The 21,724-nt window shown below is 52.5% G+C and overlaps 1 protein-coding gene across 3 annotated transcripts in view; it reads right to left on the bottom strand.

The window, feature by feature from the left end:
- NECTIN1 (nectin cell adhesion molecule 1) overlaps positions 1-21,724 on the bottom strand; it is a 101,158-nt gene that overhangs the window by 45,069 nt on the left and 34,365 nt on the right. For all 3 annotated transcript variants that reach the window (XM_071449411.1, XM_071449409.1, XM_071449410.1), the window contains exons 2-5: positions 9,549-9,899; positions 8,096-8,398; positions 7,408-7,525; positions 5,560-5,711 (exon numbers count right to left, since the gene is read on the bottom strand). In XM_071449411.1, coding sequence (XP_071305512.1) covers positions 5,560-5,711; positions 7,408-7,525; positions 8,096-8,398; positions 9,549-9,899 — 924 coding nt within the window. The remainder of the gene's footprint in view (positions 1-5,559; positions 5,712-7,407; positions 7,526-8,095; positions 8,399-9,548; positions 9,900-21,724) is intronic.

Here is a 21,724-nt window from a genome sequence, read left to right as displayed (position 1 = left end):
CCTTTATCTGCTGCTTGTTTGAACCTGCTGGCCAATTTTAGTGCTGTGTGACAGAAGGAGCTGAAATTGTCCCTATCAGAAAGCTCCTGGAGATGGCTGGAGCGGGATCCTTGGTAGAGGTGGGAGCCAAACCTCATTAGACATCAGAGAACCCAGAGGGACAGGAGGCTGTTCCCAGGAGCAGGAAGAGCCCAGATCAGAAAAAGGGTATTTTTAGACACCCAGTAATTCTTCTGTGATATGCAGATCCACTGGAAATCAGCTTTCAAAAGCTCTTCTGCTCATCTGCTGGGATATTTTAAAAGACTGCTTCCTGTGGCCATGTTTTTCCTTTAAGCCCCATTACCATCCTTTTCCCCTCAATCCTAAGGACCAAGGGAAAAAGCAGCACCAGCCCAAATTCTCTCTGTAGCCACAGGCACTGAAGAAAATGTCAAACTCCATGAGGAATTATCTGCTGGACGTGTGTCAGCCCAAGCTCTTCCAGAGGAAGACTCTGGATTTCCTTTTGCTTTGGAAAACCAAACATCCACACAACGTGAACAGCAGCTCCAGGGAGGAACAGGAACCCCAATTCCAACGTATTCACAGGGCTCCCCAGTTCCCAGATGGCCTCAGCAAACACAGAAATGACCCTGCAGGGTTTGTTCAGGAGCCAGATTGCTGATGGCAAACTTTCCCTGCTGGAACAGCCCACACCAAATTATCCCAGGACTTTGCTCGTGTGCTAAGTTATGTACACGAGGGAAGATAAGGAGAAACCTCGGGACAAAGCTGCAATTTGAGAAGCCCAGAGCACTGCTGACCTTCTCCCTCCCCCCTGCACCTCTGCCATGTCCATCTCCAGCTTTCCAAGCCTTCCTCTCCCTCCCAGGGGTTCCTGCAGGGCGGGTGGGGATGGAACAACCACTGGCAGCTAATCCAGCAGTTCAGCAGCTGCCCCCGGCCTTTCAGAGTGTGACAGCTCTTGGGCCAGATGCCAAACGTGTCTTAGGCCTTAATCTCTCTCTCAGGTCACCTATCCCCTGTCAGTCAAGCCCTGCTGCCGTGGGGGCAGCTGGCACAGATGCCACCAGACAGGATGCACAGCCACTCTGCAGGATTAGCATCAGCCAGACGCCCCCTCCTCGGGGCTTGCTCCTCTTTGCCCTCCCCAGCATCCTCCCACCTGAATCTGCCTGGCTTTGGGAGCACCTGCTGCAGGAATTGGCATTTAGGACTTCCCAGAAAGGGCTTTTCCCAGCCTGGTGCTGTGGCAGCAGCTCCAGCGAGCCCCAGGGCTGTTTGCAGTGACCTTGCTGGGACGAGAGCGCTGCTGGTGTGTAAATAACTCCCTGCTGGGAGCCAGGCAGGGGGGGTCAGCAACCCCTGCCAGCTTTTCCTCCCCCCCAGCCTGTAGCAGATCCAAGGCCAGGGCTGCAAAGCTGCTGGCACAGGCTCTCCCTGCTCCCCCAGCTCTGTGAGTCTCCTCCAAAGGTCCATTTGCCATTTTTTTTCCCTTTCTCCTTGTGCTTCCTCTGGCTGGAGCCAGTGCACAAGTGGGTGAATGTTCCCTGCACAGGGCCAGTGTGTGGCCACGCTCTGCTGCACTCAGAAGAGCCCATGCTCATGAATTCCTACATGCAAATGCTTTATTCCTGCCCTGTGCAGGAATTCCCATTTCCCAAAATTCCCTTTTTCATCCTGCCCTGTGCACGCAGCTTTGGGAAAACCATTTCCATGGCCAGGCTGAAAATTGGGAGTCTAGGTGGGAATATCCACAGCCAGGATGCAAATGGCATCACACAGGTTTGAATATCCATGGGCAGGACAAAACTGGGATTACACAGGTGTGAATATTCATGGGCAGGATAAAAATGGGATCACACAGGTGTGAATTTCCAATGGGATCACACAGGTGTTTAAGTCCATGGGCAGGACAAAAATGGGGTCACACAGGTGTGAATGTCCATTGGGGTCACACAGGTGTGAATGTCCATGACCAGGATAAAAACAGGATCACACACATGAATATCCATGGCCAGGATGCAGATTGGGATCACACAGGTGAATATCCATGGCCAGGATGCAGATTTGGATCACACAGGTGAATATCCATGGCCAGGATGGGATCACACAGGTGAATGTCCATGGCCAGGATGGGATCACACAGGTGAATATCCATGGCTAGGATGCAGATTTGGATCACAGGTGAATATCCATGGCCAGGACACAAATGGGATCACACAGGTGAATATCCATGGCCAGGATGCAGATTGGGATCACACAGGTGAATATCCATGGCCAGGATGCAGATTTGTCTCACACAGGTGAATATCCATGGCCAGCTCTCTTTGCAGGACCACCACACACGTGCAGTCCATAAGCACAGCCTTTTACTCTGTCACCCAGTGCCTGCAATAAATAGTTACATGTCACACTACATGGCTTGCCTGCGACTGACAAAGGTCCTGCAAGGCAGGAGAAGCTATTAGGGGAACAGATTGCTGGAATAAAATATTAAATTTCCACTTATCAATCTCTTTAATGCACCATAACTCTCAGAGAAGCATTCAGCCTTCTCCCTCTGAACAAATTGCCCTCCCCATCAGGGGGCTGGAGCAGCCCTGCATTTTCCTCTCTGGGGCCTGGAGGGAAGATTTTGGGTGGCAAAAGGGGGGAGAACAGGGAGACAGAAAGGGGAAAAGCTGCTGCAGGCTTTTCTCTGCATCAGCCTTCTGTGTTGTTTTTTTTTCCCTCCCAAGGCTGGCTGCTCACTAGATTGAACTCCATTTATTGCATGCAGCTCTTGAAAGAGGTTTCGTGGTCCACTGACAATCCCTAAATTGCCTGCAAGACCCAAACAAATGTACCTGTAATAGCTGAGTGAGGAGGGTGAGCCCTCCCCAGCACCGGCCTAATCGCTCCTCAGGGAGAGCTGGATAAACATATTCAGATCCCATGAATTATTAAAGGATTTTTTTTTATTATTACTATGTGGTGCAGGCCTGGCCTGTGGGGCTGGCTGTTAATCCCTCCTCACAGGGCAGCTGTGGGTGTGCCCTTCATTCCCTCTCATTTAACCTCAACCCCACTGCCAGGACCTTTGGGAACCAGCTGAGATTGCAGGCAGGCAGACACCAACACAACCCCAAAAATCCTGCCAGCCCTGCCAGCCCCTGTTTCCTCTGTGCTGCTGGAGCCTGAGAATGATGCCCTTTTCCAGTCCTTTGTAAAAACACCTGGGAAAGAGACAATTTCAAATTCCAGAGGGGGAATCCACAGCCCCTCGTGTCTGGAGGAGCCTGTGCAGGTGAGCTGGTGCAGCCACCTTCAGTGCCACTGTGGTGCTCAGACACATCAAAAACAGGCAGGAAACACGAAGAGAGAGCTGTGCCTGCTGTGCTGACACCCCAAATGATAAGGGGTGGCTGGACAGGCAGGATGACAGCAAGAAATGGACACAGAGGCTATGGAGGGATGGAAAGTGAGAGCCTGTCACTCTCAAAGTCTTCTTCAGTCCCTGCTCCACCTCCTTCTGTGTCTGGGGGCTGACCTTGGAGGTTTTTAAGCTCTGCTCACTGTTTCAAACGTGCCCCAAGGTTCTGGACACTGTGTGGGACGGATTTCTGCTGCCAAAGGGAGTCAGCTCAGCTTGTACCAGGCACTGCCCCAGGAACACCGAGGTGACAACTCCTCAGCAGCTGATTGTGGCCATGACCTTGCCCTGGTTTTGGGTGCTTGGGCAGGGCCGGGCACAAAGGGTTTTGTTCTTCCAGTGCCTTTCCCTGGCACAAGAAACAGCCCCCATAGAAATGGCTGTACCAGGAGCAGCTCAGCAGGCAGGGATCCAGGACACGAGGTGTGAATGAAAGGCCTGCTCCGGTGATAACGATCATAAACAAATACCGGGTAATTAGCATCTAATTAGCACATCCCATCCATTGACCTCCAAGCACTTGGATAGAGGAAGCTTAGCCTGGTTTGCCCAAGTTACAGAGAGGGGAGCTGAGGTGCCAAACACGGAGTTATTGCTAATTTTAGCTGTCCCAGACTCGGCTCTGTGCTTGCTCAGCGTTTTCCAGCAGAGGAAGCTGGTGGAGGGGGCTGGGGTTTCATCACCCTCAGGTCAGACAGCTCCCCAAGGACTGGGGTGGCAGGAGAGGCTCTGACTGCCCTGGGCTGGGCAGAGCAGGAGGTGACAGCGCTGGGAGCCTGTTCTGTGTTTCCCGTGCCTTGGAAGCCCCCAGTGCACCTCATTCACCTCCTGCCCACCCTGTCCGGGCTCTCTGCAGACCAGAGCTCGCTGCAGTGTGGCTGTGCCCCACCTCACTGCTCCAAGAGGCATTTCCAGCCCTCCTGATAACGCAAATGGCTCCTTTTGCCCCAAAGGAATTGGATAAATGTCCCTTTCCTGCTCTCAAAGCACCCCCAGCCACTTTTCCCCTCAGTGATGTCTCACAATGTCACTCTGACTTTCAGAAATCAGGTTACTGCCATATGTTATTTCTTCTCTTGAAGCTATTTCTTGACATGACTTTCTCTCCCTGACACTCCCTCAGCTTGCCCACATGTCTTTCCCTCCCTCCTGTGGCCACAGTGCTTTGCAGGCCCTCAGATCCCTTCTGTCTCCTGGGACATCACAGCATCACTTCCCACTGCCTGCAGCCTGGGATGTTGTTCCTCCCTGGAGCCCAAAGCTCCTCCAGCACCCACAGGGATCCCTGGCAGGCGGGTGAGTGAGTTCACAGAGCAAGAACTGCTCTGCAAGGAGCTCAAATGAAGAATCATGAGAATTGCCCAACATCAGGAACACCAAACACCATCGTGGACAAGTGACTCATCCATCTCCTGCCTTTCTGGCAGTCCACATCCTCATCCTGCCCCTTGTTCTGATCAATATCCCCTGATGTGCCTCTGCTGTTAACATGTACAACAACCTCTCTGAATCCAAAGCAGAAGACGAGGGGAGAACAAACTGAATTGGTGTAAGAAAGAAAAAAGGCCATGAGAGGAGAAGAGAAAACCCACAGTAAAGCAGTGCAACACCAGCACCAAGCCAAGAACTCCACTGCCCCATTTCCCTCAGGAGATTCCCACCCTCAAAGGGAGACAGTGACTGAGGAGATGGAGCTGTGTTACAGACACATTTTTTGTCTTTAGGATTTTTTTCTCCTGAGAAGCTGAGAGGCCTCAGGAACAAAATGCAAACAATGGTTATCTGCTGCTCTGGAATGCAACAGGTGCATCTGGGATTGGGCTCATGTGGTTGTTTCTCATTAATGGCCAATCACAGCCCAGCTGGCTCGGACTCTCTGTCCGAGACACAAACTTTTGTTATCATTTCATTCCTTTTCTATTCTTAGCCAGCCTTCTGATGAAATCCTTTCTTCTATTCTTTTAGTACAGTTTTAATATAATATATATCATAAACTAATAAATCAGCCTTCTGAAACATGGAGTCAGATCCTGGTCTCTCCCCTCATCCTCAGACCCCTGTGAACACAGAACTGCTCACACCTTTGTCTCCCTCCCCACCATTTTTTCCCATGCTGCAGAGCAGCCCAGGTGCTGTCCTACCTGTGACATTGACCTCCACCAGGCCCGAGCGTGTCCCGATGGCGTTGGTGGCCTCGCAGACGTAGGTGCCAGCCACGCTGTAGGACACGGGCCCTTTGAAGTAGATGGTGTTGTTCTGGATTTCCACACTCCCTGGCAGGGTCCCGTTTGGCCTGGGGGGGGACAGAGACAATGTTTGACCCCACAGGTGACACCCAAAGGTGACAGCAACGTTCTGGGTCTGTGCTTGTGGAAGCTGGAGATGCTGGCTGGAAAATCCCCATTAATGCAGGTAGGAAAGGGACACAACCAGAGCTTGTTTTAAGCCCAATTTCCTGCCCATTTAACCCTCCTGATCAGCCAGGGTTAATTTCAAGCACAGCAGTGTTGATTTAGAGCCCTGCCCATGTCACAAACCGTGGAACTGGAATTATGCAAAACTAAACCCGGAGATACAGAAAATAAATTGACAAAGGCAGATGAAAAAATTAAAAAAAAAAAAGCCCCTGTGTGTTAGGAAAAGACACACATGGCCTGGTTATTCTTAATTACTGAAGCAAAGTAAAGTAATTACTCCTCTTAGGCAATTAAAAATTACTCAAGTAATTCCTTCCCCTCCTCCCAACCCAAATGTGCACATATTGTCAGCAATTTATAAGAAACAAAAGGGAATAACGGGGGTATAATTAGGATTGTAAAGAAGTGCCCAAATGCATGTATTCTGCATGTCTGTATGTACACATATGTACAGAAAACAATTTTTCCAGCTGCATCAAGCCAATGATTCCCAAGATGATGGAAAAGCACCTTAACCATGGTCCTATAGAGCTCTGAACCTACAAAAACAAGAGCACAGGGTGCTCAAAAGGGTGGTGTGGGATTGCTGCCTCCTGTGAGAGCTCCCCTGACTGCTGCTCATCACCACCCAAATGGGAGGAGAGGAAAAGCATGGCTGGGTTTTACATTCCAGGCACAGAAATTGCCTCAAGTGGCATCTCTTCTGCCTTGGGTGTGTTTTTGCCTCTGAGGCTTTCCTGGAAATGTTGTGAGGAACCCAGAGAGCCCCTCAGAATTTAAGTCAGACTGGCAGAACCAACAGATGGAGAGAGCTGGGGATGGAGAACTAGGAAAAAAGGGAAGAAAAACAATCCTCTTCAGACTTTCACTTTGAACAGTTTGATCTGGGAAGTGGAATGAGAGAGAATGTGCTCCTTGCAAAGCCATGTTGAGAGCCTCTCTCCTGATGACAAATGCCAGCTGAAAAGAAGAAAGGATCCATTTGATCTTCCTCTTTTAAAGCTACATGAGTGCTTACAGAGAAGAAAGAGCAGCAGGAGAACCACATCAGGTTGTATCAATTCCCACCTGACTGCCCAGACACCCCTCACTCACTTTTCAAGTCCCTTTAGTGTGTTCAGCCAAAAGCTGGAAACCTGAGGACAAGGAATTGCTGCTGTTTAATGCCAGTCACGTGAGGAGCTGATTCCAGGGGAAGGTTGTTCACACACACACACACACACAAATTTTCTGTTATTTGTGCCTTTTCAAAGCAGGGCAATCCTGGGTTCTTTCCCAGCTCTGCTGCTGAGGCACATGGATCACCTTGTCACATCTCAGCTGCCTCATGTCACCAGGGCAGGATATGATCCCAGTGAGGTGAGAAGGGGGAGTTTTCCCTGGGTATTGAGGCTGCACTGAGCTGGCAGCCACCCTCACCACAGGCATAGGCTGTACCTTGGGGTGACACCGCTGACACTAATGGGACTGGGCCCTAAGTGACCACAGGGTGAGGGAGGTGTCTGCAGAGACTCCTTGTCCCTGCTGGGAGGTGACATTTGCTGCTGGCAGCGGGGCTCTGGGGACACTTACAGCTTCCACTCGTAGGTGTGAGCTGGGGGGTTGGCATCAGATTTGCAGATCAGCTTCACATCCTTGCGGTTCAGGAACCAGTTGCCATCAAAGCCCTCGATGGTGACTTCTGGCTCATCTGCAGGGGTGGGGGGAAAGGGAGGAGAGCAGGGGGAGGAAAGGGTTGTGGGAAAGGAAAGGGAAGGAAATGAGAGGGGAAGAGATGAGAGGCACGGGTGGGAAAAGGAGAGAGATTAAAAGGAGAGGAAAGGATTGTGGGAAAGGGGAGAAAATGAAATAGGGAGAGATGAGGGGGCAGGAGTGGGGGATGGAAAGATTTAAAGGAGGGAAAGGTGATGGGATGAGGAATGTGGGAAAGGAAAGGGGAAAAAATGAAATAGGAAGAGATGAGGGGGAAGGAGTGGGAGAAGGAGAGTGAACACAAGGAGGGAAAGATGATGGGACGAGGAATGTGAGGGAGTGCAAAAGAGAGAGAGAAGGGGAGCAGGAGGGACATGGCAGAGGCAGAGAAAGAAGGTAAGAAAAAGAGAAAACCCATGATTATTCCAAAGGATCCTTTCAGTTCTCACTCTCAAAACCACAACCGCAGCCCCTCCACCAGCCCAACCCAAACCCCTCTCTCTCCAGAGCCTCTCCCCCGGGCAGCCCCGAGCAGGGGGAGCCCTCCCAGCTGTGCCGGGCCCCTTACACTGCACGTTGAGGGTGATGCTGTCGGTGAACCTCTCCAGCTGGTAGTTGACCACGCACATGAGCTGCTGGCGGTGCGCCTCGCGGCTCGGCACCAGCCGGTACCGGCTGATCACCGTGATGGTGCCGTTGCTGTTCCGGATCTCCTGGAACTCCGCCTCCCCCTTCAGCTTCGTGTCCCAGGTGACGGTGCTGGGGGGTTTCCCGTTGGAGGAGGTGCAGGTGGCTACCAAGATCTTTTCTGTCCTGCCAGACTTGGCGATTAGAGGCCTCTTGGTGCCCTCCATCCAGTTCGTGGGCTTGGCTGTAGGGGAGTGAAGAAAGGAGGAGGAGGAGTGTCACAGACATGTTTTATGAAAAATCTTTTCTTTGGGATTTTTTCCCTTGAGAAGCTGAGAAGCTTCAGAAACAAAATGGAAACAATGATTATCTGCTGCTGTGGAATGCAACAGGTGGATCTGGGATTGGTCTCATGTGGTTGTTTCTAATTAATGGCCAATCACAGCCCAGCTGGTTCAGACTCTCTGTCGGAGCCACAAGCTTTTGTTATCATTCTTTCTTTCGCTATTCTTAGCCAGCCTTCTGATGAAATCTTTTCTTTTATTCTTTTAGTATAGTTTTAATATAATGTATATCATAAACTAATAAATCAAGCCTTCTGAAACATGGACTCAGATCCTGGTCTCTTCCCTCATCCTCAGACCCCTGTGAACACGGTCACAGAGGAGGAGGAGAAAAGGGTACAAAGGGATGGTTATAAAAGCAGTGCTGCTGTGTTTGCTACACCCCCAGGGCCATCTAACACCACTGAGGCTGTGACAGGGCTTGTGGTGAGTCCAGAGTGTGCAAATTGCCAGCAATAATTCCCATGTAGTAATTGCTTTATGGCAGTGCCTATGCACCTTGCACCATCTACCTGCATCATTTATGGGGAAACTATGGTGGAGGTGCCCTAAATGCACAGATATATGGAAAATAAGCCCTTTCCTCCCAGAGGTTTCCATCTCTGTGTTAGAAAGGAACTGAAACTGGAGAGAAAGCAACTCATGTAGACCTTGGGTGGTGTCTGTTCACTCACAGCCCTGAGCTCCAGGGACAAGCTCTACTTGAGTTTAGGATCAATCTGTTGTTTCTTCTCTCTTGACAGCCCCAGCTCATTAAAACTCACCACTCCCACAGGGACCTGGTCACTGTTACTGCACCTACATCAGGAGTGTAGGTGGAGGGAAAAGGGGAACTGAGGCCTGGAAAAAGAAGAGGTGTGACAGCTCAGCTGTCTCAGAACCACCTGCTTTGTGTTCCCTGCTCTTCACCTCTTCCCAGTCAACTTAGAAATCCATCCCTGCTACAATTTACACCCCAAATTTGCCCCGAACTCCCAGGATGTGAATCTCAGCTTCCTCCAGCTCTGTTGGACTGGAGGTTCACCCTGCAGAGCCTGCCCAGAGCCTTACCCAGCACGGTGAGGTTCAGCTGCCCTTCCCGGTTGCCGGTTGGGAAGGTGGCAAACTCACAGATGTAAACGCCCTCATCATCCAGCTCCAGCCGGGACAGCTGGATGGTGCCATCCTTGAAGGAAGGGTTGCGGAAAGTCACCCTCTCCTTGTAGGGGGACAGGATGGACACGCCCATGGCGGGGTTGTAGATGGCCACATTCTGCTTGGTGCCGTTGGTGGCCTTCTGCCATGTCACCTGCGTGATCTTCACGGCGGGCAGCGGGTTGGTGAAGCTGCAGTGCAGCACCACGTCCGTGCCGATGAACCCCGAGACGGTGTCATTGACCAAGACACTCTGAGCTTGCAGCCCTGCAATGAAATGGCAACTTGTGAGCGTTTGGGGACTTCCCAGAAGCATTGCGGTTATTGGCATCAGGCTCAGGAATTTCCTCTATTTACTCCACTTGTTTCACAGAATTCACAGAATGACCAGGTTGGATGAGACCCTCAAGACCATCGAGTCCAACCCCGCCCCAACACCCCAACCCTGGCACCCAGTGCCACATCCAGGCTTTGTTAAACACACCCAGGGATGGGGACTCCACCACCTCCCTGGGCAGAACATTCCAGAACTTTATCACCCTTTCTGTGAAAAACTTTTTCCCAATATCCAACCTGTATTTCCCTTGGGGCAGCTTGAGGCTGTGTGCTCTGGTTCTGTCAGTGCTGCCTGGAGAAAGAGCCCAGCCCCAGCTGAGCACAGGCACCTTTCAGGAGCTGCAGAGAGTGATAAGGTCACCCCTGAGTCTCCTTTTCTCCAGGCTAAACAACCCCAGCTCCCTCAGGGGTTCCTCACAGGGTTTGTGTTTCTTTTTGACATGGCTGATACAAGGGCAATTTGTGGCTACAGGCACCTTCTGCATCCACCTGCAGCTTCATTCTTGATCATAAACACCTTCCTCCCACTATGACCAGCCTAGGGCTCATCATCATCATCACCCAAAGGCACAAGGCTGGATCAATAACACCTTCCTCCCTTTTGTCTTCAGCTCGGGGTGACACTGAGTCAGTTGTGGCAAATATGCAGGGCATGTGTGTCTGCAGGCATGTGAAAGCCCTGATGTTTATCAGCACAGCACATCCCAACATATGCTAACACACACTCAGACATCCATTTAATCCCATTGGAGCTGCAGCAGTAATTAAAGGAGCTGCAAAGACCCAGCCCTCATTTCAGGGCAGCAATAATTCCCATACAAGAACAACGTTAAGGCACTGCCTCTACACCTTGCATGATCTTCCTGTATCATCCAGATCATTTCTGTGGCCTTTTTATAACCCCAGAAATGGCTGAATTTAGGAACCTTCCACCCTGATTCTGTGAAAGGTGCTGGTGAAAAGTGGGAGCTGCAGTCCATGACAGCTCTTCTGTCTCAGTTGATTCCTCCCCTGACAGATGGAGAAAAGCATCTCCCACCAGACTGACCCTGAAATTCATCTTTGTTGCCACTGTGTCTTTTCCTAATCTGTGTGTTTAGAGATAATGCTCTGGTAATTATACAGCCAGTATTTGTATGATAAATACAACAGGGAGGCAAGGTGGGAAGAACGAGAAAAGCGGGTTTTGCTCCCAGCTTCTGGGAGAATCTGCAATTGGATGGATTCTGGGAGCTGGGCAGGAAAGGAAAGAAAGGGATAGTTAAAAAAAGAAAGATAGAGAACTCTTTCATGTTCTGCACAGAGAATGAGGAACATGAAAGAGTAATGGAACAGAGAGAGGGGCCGGGGAAAGAAAAATGCAGAGCAAGAGAAACAAGACAGCACCTCCTAACAGAAATGTCACCCTGCTCTGTTCTTCCAGGGATGAATGGCTCCCTGTCCAAGGCTAAAATAAACTCCTCAGTGTTGGTCCCCGTGGCAGATGTGCCCTGGGACCTCTCCAAGAGTTTCCTTCCTGCAGTTTCACAGACACACACACGAGTGCAGGCAGACAAAACTCTTCTCCACCCACACTCCATGTTGCCCCCTCACTCCCTGCCTGCTGTTCCCAGCCTCACCCTAATCCCCACATCTCATCCATGCCTCTTCTCTCTCCCTTCTCCTTCCTGTGACCCTGAGGACAAGCCCCAACAACCCAGCCTGGCCACGAGACGCCACCAGCTGACCACAGCCATCAGCAGTTCCGACCGAAACTCGGCCTCCAGAGCTTTGTGTGGACTTGCCCCCTGCTCCCCGAGCCAAGCCCCACACCCCAACACTAAAGCTGGGTGATCAGGAATGTTCTCCAAAGCTTCTTGCAGCCACAGCAAAGCGCTGGTGCCCTCAAGTGCCTGCACACACAAAGCCACAGTGTCCTCTGGGGCTGGCAGGGTGCACCCTTCCCCTCCCAGCACAGCCAGGGCCATCTTCCCCACAGTTTTCTCCCCACAAAGCAGAGGGTTGGGATGTCCTCACTCTGAGAAAGTCACATCTGGACCATGTTTCCCCTCTGGAGAGGGATGTCCCAGCAGCAGGACACAGTGCAGGACATTTCTACCACCAGCACCCACAACATCCTCCCTGATGAAACGAGGGCACAGGCTGGGTTTAGACGAGGCCACGCTGGGATCTGAGGGAAGAACGGGGGCACAGGGGAGGGGGAGATGTCTCCACCATGCTGTGCAGCATATGCTGCTCCTTCCACCCCAGAGGTGAGCGTTGCCCACACTCGCCGAGGTGAGGAACAGCTTTGCCAGGCAGTCTGGCTCGGAAGGCTCCAGAGCCTCCCAGAGCGTGTGGGAGCTTGCTGGGGAGCACTTCAATCACGTAGCCAGGGCCTTGGGAACGGCCCAGCCCGGGTGGGTGTGCTCAGCACTCCCTCAGCTCCCAGGGCCGGGGCAGTGCCGAGTCATGAGCGCCTCCTCCACCGAGGGCCGCTGCCCCCAGCGGAGCCTGCCTGGGGCTGGGGCGCTGCCACAGGAGCTGGCTGTGCTCCCCACAGGGGCCGGCTCTGCTCCCCACAGGGGCTGGCTGTGCTCCCCACAGGGGCCGGCTCTTCTCCCCACAGGGGCCGGCTCTTCTCCCCACAGGGGCCGGCTCTGCTCCCCACAGGGGCCGGCTCTGCTCCCCACAGGGGCTGGCCCTGCTCCCCACAGGGGCTGGCTCTGCTCCCCACAGGGGGTGGCCCTGCTCCCCACAGGGGCTGGCTGTGCTCCCCACAGGAGCTGGCTGTGCTCCCCACAGGGGCCGGCTCTTCTCCCCACAGGAGCCGGCTCTGCTCCCCACAGGGGCTGGCTCTGCTCCCCACAGGGGCCGGCTGTGCTCCCCACAGGGGCCGGCTCTGCTCCCCACAGGGGCTGGCCCTGCTCCCCACAGGGGCCGGCTCTGCTCCCCACAGGAGCCGGCTCTGCTCCCCACAGGGGCTGGCCCTGCTCCCCACAGGGGCTGGCTCTGCTCCCCACAGGGGCTGGCTCTGCTCCCCACAGGCTCCCTGACCCCCCACGGGGCCCGGCAGGGCCCTTTGAACCGGCGTTTCCACAGCCCCACAAAGCGGCCCGGCGCAGGAAGTCAGGGCTCAGCGTCTCCTCTGGTGCCTGGGAGCAGCAGAGGAGCCAAATTGCAGGCAGGAGAGGGTGGAAGGCCACCAGATTCTCCTCAGAGTCACCCCTGCAGGGCTGGCAGTCCCTTGTGGCATGAGCACTGCCAGGCTGAAGGCCTCCACTGATGTGCCACACGAATGGAGATAAAGTCATTCAACTTGCAGGGAATGTGATGGATGGCACAGGGGAGGTCAGTCTAGTCCCTCATTCCATCCATCATTACTGTGCCCTTCCTTTATGCTGTGATCTCCCTGCAAATTAATGAACTGACCCTTTTAAAAATCAAGTTATTTATCTTGGCCTTGAGCAACAGCAACAATTCCCAGTTCTACCCTCCCCCTGCCATGGGACCCATGCATCAAAACAGTCTGGACTTGGACATAAATTGGATGAAAAGTGGATTTTGGAGATGATAAACCTGGTCCTGAACCCACAATGGTCCTGCAGAACCCTCCTGTGCTCAGGTGTGAAGAGCCAGACTTCTGGCCAGGGAAAAAGCTGGTGCCAGTTGAGTGAAGACAGCTTGCCAACAGCCAAATGCTGCCAAAGCTGGGATTCAGGCCTTTACATGCAGCAGCCTTGACAAAAACACATTCCAAACTTTCTCAGGGCTTCAGGGGAAAAGGGAAAACAAAAAAATAACACCCGGCAGAACAAAATAACAAAACAAACAAAAAAAAAAAAAAACAACACCCTGAAAAACCCCAAACACAGCGCGGAAATCGCGTTTCCTTTCCAGGTGACTGAACAACTCTTTTGCAAGACAGGAAAAACTCTCTCTGTTCCACTCACCTAAGCCTTAAATCAGGAAAACAACGCACCCCTTCTGCTCCAGGAGCACCCACACCTCAATGCAGCGATGAGGAAGGGGGACAGATAGGGGAAAGGGGTTTGGGAGGTTGTTGGATCAGTTTCCCATCCTAAATCAGAAGCCAGAGGGCAAACCTGGCTGCTGCCACGCTCTGGAGAGTGCTCGTTTGAGTACTTGTTTGCAAGGTGACTGAGCTGGGCTGACAGGCCTTCCCTCGCCCCGTTACACACTCAATAATTCATCAGGGCAAATGCATAGATAATTGATGGCAATGAGCACGCACGGCCGGCAGAGGAGGAGAAAATAAAATCACTAATCAGCCTCTGGAGAGGTTTGAACATATTCAGCTGGATGTGTGTGTGTGAAGTGCTGGGATTGGCCGCGTTTCTCCTTTTGCTGAATGATCCGTGTGCTTGGTAGGGCAGGGAGAAAGCTTGGGATGAATCCTGCCATTTTCACACCCCAAGATCTCCCAGTGCCCACCAATCCATGCTGACACCTCCCAGGGGCAGCCAGCACCCGAGCAAGGATTAGCTGGATGGGTTGCAGCTTGCCCACTTGCATTTTATTCATTAGTTTTGTGGTGTTATTTTTTGTCGCGGACCAAAAAGGGCCCAGCCGTGTGCCAAAGACTTGTTGGTGCCAAGACCTCATTAGTGCAGACCTCAGAGATCCTACTCCTCCACCTTGGCCTCTGAAGTGGTTTGTGTTGATGCCTTTCCCCACGATCCCAACCCCAGATATTCACCGAGGCCTCGGGGGCTCCGTGCACAGCTCGGGGTGCCCTGAGGCTCACGGGCTGGGAAGGGAGGGCTGCACTCCCTGGGTGTCAGGGCCATTGGGACACAGCAGAAGTGGCAGCTGGTGGCTCTTAGAGCTGGAAACTCTTTCTCCTAAAATCCCAGGAGGTGCTGTTCCCACACCTGCAAATCAGGTTCTTGCTCCCCCATGCAGAAAGCTCTGGAAATGATCTCCAGGCTCTGGGTGAGCTCTGTCACAACCTCACTCAATGCCTCTTTGTTAAGAGCCATGTGAACTGCACTCCGCTTTGCACAACCTTGCCTCTGCTCAGCCTCTCACCAATTTCTCTCCCTCCTGTTCCCTGATACTCATCTCCCCTCCAGGGCACTGAAACAGCCCTTGGCAGAGTGTGATGAGCCACCCTTTGGTGTGGCAATATCATGACTGATGCAGATGTCACAAAGCTCCTGATTCTTAGTCACAGCAGCTGGGATCTTACAGAAGGACAAATCAATGCATCACACTTCAACCTGCACTAAGTCCCACAAAAAGACCTGATTTTTGGGACAGCACCGTGGCCATGGCAGTGATGTCCCATCCTCTATCTCTCACAGACACTGCAAATTTTCCATGAAGGAAAACTGGGATGGAACAGGAGCCCAAAACTTTCCCCTCCGTGGCACTTTCTCTCCTGGTGTTTCTGAACTCATCTTTCTGAAGGAAAACAAGGTCTGAAACACAACTCGTGTGGGGCAGAGCCTCCAGCAGCCCAGAGGAACATCCCAGGTTGTCAGGCAGGGTGGGAAACATGAGAAAAAAGATCCTAAATCCCAGCAGGGGAATTTCAGGTGGCAAGAAGCAAAGGTGTGAGGCGGCACTTGGCCAAGAGATTGGGGTTGGTAGCTCTGCTCTTGCCAGGGAGCCTTTGCATTGATTGCCAGGCATTTAAATCAGGATTCTGCTGCTCTTCCAGGAGCACAGGGCCTGCCTTGCCCTGCTGGGAGCCCGTTGCAATGAAGGAGTGGGCTCCAGTGAGTCACCCCAGGCCCTTCCTGTGGCAGCAGACTTTCACTGGAGGTCTCTCTGCATTCCACTGATTCACTCCTGCAGAGCCTGAGCACCACAGGGACTGTAAAACTTGAGTTTCCAACACAAGGGGATGGGGGAGCCTTAGAAGGGAGATGAGAGAGATGTGGCAAGATTATAGCTCCAGGTGACATGGCTGCACATGAAAGGCCTGAGATAACACTGGGATGGGGTGAGGACACCCCAAGAGAGAAACTGCACGCCCAGGCATCCCTTCCCCCTTCCCAGTGGGAGCTGGGAGAGATTTATGGGAGCTGTCGGGAAATGGCAGCGTTGTACAATGGCCTGCTTGGCCCTCAGCCAAATAAATCCCTCCCATAAAGAAAGGACTGGGCTGGCCTTTGGCTTGAAAATGGGAAACACGGGGTCCTCTCCTCGAGGTCACTGGTTCAGACCCAGATCCAGCCCATGGCAGAGATGATTTTATCCCAGGACCAGTCAATGGCTCGTATCGAGCGAGGTCTCCAGCCAGGCCATCATTGGCAGCCTTTGGGATAAAGCCTTCTCCTGCCTGGGCAGGATTTCCTCTCTGGATAAATGGAGCACAAAGCAGCCTCAGGAGCCCCTGGAATGAAAGCTCTTCCCCAAAGGGCCTCATCCATCGATGCTCCACTTACAATCTGGTCACTGAGCCACTGTTGGGACTCACACACAGGCCCCAAGCAAGAGCAAGGCCATGCTTGTCCCAGTGTTCCTCATGGAAAGAGATGGAAGAAAAACAGACACCAGGGTGGGATGGGCCACAGATTGAAGAGACAGGGATGACCACCAGACTAGACCATGAGTTTTTCAACTTTGCAAACATCCCCAGCTGCATCCAGCCAGGAAAAGGGCTGCAAAGCAGGGGAGTGGGATGGGAACAGCAGCCTGCCTCTGCTCCCAGCTCTCCCTCCCTGCTGTTCCTTCCCTGCCGTTCTCACAGCTGCTTTGCTTCACCCCCCAAGTCACGGGGAGGGGAACATGCCCCATGGCGAAAGCAGGGAGGCTGGCAGAGCAGGGCTCCTGCAGAAAGAGCTGACACAGCACTGGGAAAGGCCTTCCTGCAATAAAGCTCCCAAAGCCCGTGCTCAGCAACAAAGCACAAAGGCTCCGTCCGCGCCGCGCAGCGCCCGGCCCGCCCCAGCGCGCCCGGCTGATCCAGCTGCCAGCTCCCACACACCTGAGCACACACACAGCCTGCTGTGCCCCACTGCTGCCCACTTGGCTCATTTCCCCTCTCCTGTGGCCTGGATGTGGCTCCAGCTCCTTCCTCAGCTCTTTTCCTGCCGTGTGCTCCTGCTCCCACCTGTCCAGCGCTTGGTTTCGCAACTCCAATCTCCTTTGTCCTGCAATTTCCATGTCACATCTCCTTCCCTCCCCACTGCCTGTGTCCAGGATTGCCTCTCCAGCTGGTCAATGCTTGTGCCTTTCTTTGAATTGCTCTCCTTCCATTGTAGCCTTAAAAATCTTCCCACCCCTCTGGTATCTCCACCGCCACACCCCAGCCCACTCGCCCACCCCTGCTCATCCCCAGCCACTGTTCCACCAGTGGACATGTCCAGGATGGCATTCTGCACTAGGAAAAGCAGGCAGCTGGCCAGGCAAGGACAAAGAATCAAAAATCCAAGACTCTTCTCTCTGGAATCATCTCGCTGCCTGCCAGCAAGGAAAAAACCAAGGTCTTCTTGCTTACCAATTCTAACCTGTAAGCAAAAGAAAGAGGACCACAAGCAGAGCCAATGCTTATTTGGTGGTTGGGTGGGGAAGAAAAGCTGGAAAATCAAGTGTGGAGGAAGGGAAAGAAGTTGGAGCTTTGAGAAGAGGGAAGCTAATTAAGCTGAGACTGTCCTGAGACCTTATCTTGATGGGCTGAGTCCTCAAATGCACACGAGTGTTTTCTCTGCTCTGCCTCTTTCTTGGACTTCCTTGTTGCCTTGGATATTGTTCAAGGAGCTCTGGTCCAGTGCTAAATCTCCTCGAGCTCTCCAGGTGCTAAGGAGGAGAGATTTAATGAGGAGCTGTGAAGAGGGGATCAAGATAGTAACCCATGGAGAGCCTCATTTCCGAAAGGAGGGAACTTGAGGCTGAAGAGATTCAATAAAAACAAAAATAAACTCGATGGCACAGAAAAACGAGAGAACATCAGATCCTTCCCCCCCTCTCTCTGGTCTGTGGAGCTGGAGCAGGAAATGGGGGAGCTCTCAGGGCTGGAGCAGGGAGTGACTCACTCGCCTCCACAATGGGAACGGGACAAAGCCGAAACTCTGCTGACTCAGGCGTGACTTCAGCGCCAGGGTTAATAACTGGCAGCCTCCCCTGGCTGCCCCAGCAGCCAATTCCCTCTGTCCCCACTCAAACCAAGCCTCTTTCATCAGCAGAGATGCCCGGTCACAGGAAATTATCAAAGATTCCAAACGCTGGCCTCGTGTCCAAAACGTGGTGAAAAATGCACCCCTGCCAAAGCCCGCTGGTGCTGGCCAGCCCTGTAATTTTCAAGGAGAAGATCAAAACTCTGACTTTCCTATAGCTGAAATGTGTGTTTAACAGTCACAGCTTTCTGCCTGTGGTTTTGCTTTCCTCCCATTATCTCTCAGGATATAACATATTGCTGATATCTCACTATCTCCCAAAGTTAAAAAGAAATGTTTCCTCCTCTCGGGAGCAGGGATGCCACGCTCTGTTCTTCTGTAATTTGTTTCGAAAGACAGAAACAAGCAAATTTTTTTGTAACCAGGAGAATGTGATATATGCTCTGGTGGCTGACAAGTAGGGAAAAGCTTTGCGAACAAGACAAATGCAAACATGGCACCAACAGATGCAATGGACAGACACCCTTTGCTGGCTCCCTGCCTGTGATTTCTCTTTTAATGTGTTTTTATCTTGCCCTAGAGATATCTCTGCAGGGAAGTGGGAAAGGCTCAGACCTCCCAACTTTCTCTGGGTTGTTTAAAGATTCCAGCCCATGAACAACAGCCCAGAAAGAGCAGTGAGCACAAATAACCTCAAATTCAATGCTCTGCTTGATTTCCAACCTGCTGCTGCTCAGCTTTCTTATCATCAAACCCCTGTGTAAGGAATTTCTACAGATTTCACTTCTTAGAGCAGAGGCAGACACAGCTCCAGTCCTACCTGGGCCCCATCGGCAGGAATCACTCTGCATATTTATGGAAAAAAGCTTTGCATCTTCAAAAGGCTTTTCAAACAGCAACTAATTAATCCTCCAACACCCTGAGAGGCAGGAAAGCCTTATTACCCCTGCTTTCAGGGGTGGGGAAACCAGAGGTGCTGAATGACAAAGAGATGTGCCCAAGGCCACCCAGGCAAGCAGCGGCAATCTCACCGGGCTGGAGGTGGGGATGTGCCGAGGATGGTGGCAATTCCCACCTGAGGGAGCAGGGATGGAGGCATTTGTGGGGAGCCCCACAGCCCCACCCACCCCTCATGCAAATGGCAGAGTCACCCTCATTTCCACGGCTGGGGAAACCGGGGGAGATGAAGGGGAAAATCCATTTAATAGGCAGAGCGTGGAAACCTAAACATTGCCCAGGTAAGAGCTCCACTAGAGGTTCCCAAATAGTGGCTCACGATTTTACCAACCCTGAGCAAACTGCTTGCAACCAAATCTCTGAGATTTTGTGCTAAGGACGTGCCAGAAATCAGGAGAGACTTTGAGGCTGGGGGTGAGTGTGCCATTCACCCTCTGAACAAAGCCAGCCCCACATTTCTGAAATATCCCATGTGCTGAAAAACAGTGGGGTTAGATTAGATTTTAGGAAGAAATTCTCTGCTGTGAGGGACTGGCACAGGTTTCCCAGAGAAGCTGTGGCTGCCCCATCCCTGGAAGTGCCCAAGGCCAGGCTGGAGGGAGCTCTGAACACCCTGGGATGGTGAGAAGTGTCCCTGCCCATGGCAGGGGGTGAAATGGGATCAGCTTTGAGGTCCTTTAAACCCAAACCCTGCTGTGACCCCCGTGCTGGGTGGAGATGCAGCTCTCCCATCCATTAAGGTCCCAACCTCCATGCAGGCTGTCTGAGGAATGATTGCTGGGCTCAGAGGGGCCTGCAAGAGCCAGCACTGTAAACAAGGGACAAGACCACCCATTAAAGGCAGGCTGAGCATGGGGAGGGGGGAGGAAAGCAGGGAGGGAGGGTCAGAGCCCAGCAGGGAGACCTCCCACCACGGGTCACACTCCCTGCCCCATCCTCTGCCCTGCCTGGGCTTTGCTTTCCTGGGAGACCCACCAGGTACAGCCCCTCTGCCCTGCCCAGAGAAGCAAGGGCTGTCAGCAAGGGCTCAGGGAGGCCAGAGCAGAGGGCAAGGCAGGAGGAGCAGGGAATTCTGCAGAAAAAAAAAAAAAAAAAAGATTATTTGTCCTGCAGAGAGTTCACAAACCCCCATTTCCATTTGGGCACCTCTCAGTGGGAGCGTTGCTGCTTCTGCTGAGTTAACTGGGGATATAGACACAAAAGTTGTATCTCCTTAGTGATTGTAACACAATGAGGGACACAGGTGATCCTCCAGGAAGAGAAATTAAAGATTTCTCCATGCCTGATTGTCCCACTGTCCAACAAGGTGGCTTTGTGCTTCCAGGTAGCCCCAGGGAGGAGCTGGGCTGTGCCACAACACTCAGGGGAATTTGATGACAAATGTCCCTGAGGAGGTGGAGTGACACCAGTGCTGAGTGCCTCAGTGCCCAGGGACAAAGTTGTCCCTGCAAACACCACCTTCAACACTTCTGGGGGCCTCTCCCAGGGTGTTTCACTTGAATTCTGAGCAGGAAGGTTGGGATCCCCACAGGCCTCAATCCCTGGGGCAGGCTGGAATCACACATTTGTCCTAAAACTGTTCCCCAGGTCCTGATCCATGAGAGATCAGGCAGGACCAAAAGCAATCAGCTCCTCATGGAGATCCATGCACAGGGAGAGGGATAGAGAAGCCAGCAGCCAACTCCCCATCCCCAGCCTGGTGCTGCAGAAACCAGGCCTGGATTTTCAGGGTTAAACAGCTCAGTTGGCCTTAACTGACAGATTTCATTGCCTTTCATGGTGATTTCATTGCCTTTTGTTCAACTACATCAGCACAAGGCTCCGTGTTCCCTTCTCAGGGAGCAACAAGCCACGTGCAGAGGGATGTGGAAGCCAGATGGATTTTCCTGTGCCACTGGGGAGAGCTCCAGGGAGTCATCCTGCTCTTCCAAAGACCGGGAGGTCAACTGCTCTCAGGGGACTCCTGTGTGCTTTGTCTCAGCTCAGACTAGAGGCTGCCACAAAAATGGAAAGCATGCTATGAAAAATAACCAGAGCTGGTGGAACATTTTCCAGCACAGCATATTTTTCTGATGGAAAGTGTCACTTAGTCCAAGCCAAAACCATCTACTGGAACGTGCTGATTTTGGCAAAATTCTACTAAAAAAAAAAACAAACCCAAAAAAAACCCAACCAAAAACCTTTTGATAAGTTTGAAATGGTTTTTCCTTGTGGACTCTCATTTCTTTGAAATGGCATTATGGTAAAACACTGACCAGGAGTGCAGCCAGGATGGGATGCTTTGCTTGCCATGGGATGGGGGCATTTTGGATGAAGCCAGGCCAAAGTTTTCTTTTGAAATTTCCCTTTTGTGGAAGTTTTCAAAGCAGAAGGAAACCTCCCTCTGAAACTGCCAACATCCCCACTCTGCCAGCCCATCCTGCCTTAGTCATCCCCAGAGCTGACCTTTCCAGCAGCTCTCACCCCCAAACACAAATCACCTCCCTGTGCCTCTCCCCACCTTCACTCCCCACACCCCCTGATCCATCTGGGTTCATCCTCTCCTGCCTCTCATCCCACCCTGTCCCTGGAGTTTTCTGGGGGCTTGGGCCAGCCCTGCAAGCTGTGTGGGACCCCCAGCCCCTCTGGAGCCCCTCTCCCTCTGGGTTCTCTCTGCTCCTCCTTCCCGACAGACGGATTTGCTCCCACCCTGCACCTGCCTGCTGTGCCCACCTCCTCCTCCTCCTCCACAAG

This window comes from Agelaius tricolor, unplaced genomic scaffold (assembly GCF_023055355.1).
Source record: "Agelaius tricolor isolate 1412-34295 unplaced genomic scaffold, bAgeTri1.0.p SCAF_29, whole genome shotgun sequence".
NCBI lineage: Eukaryota > Metazoa > Chordata > Aves > Passeriformes > Icteridae > Agelaius > Agelaius tricolor.
Note: the sequence above shows the minus strand (reverse complement) of the source record. Positions and strands in the feature narration are given on the sequence as shown.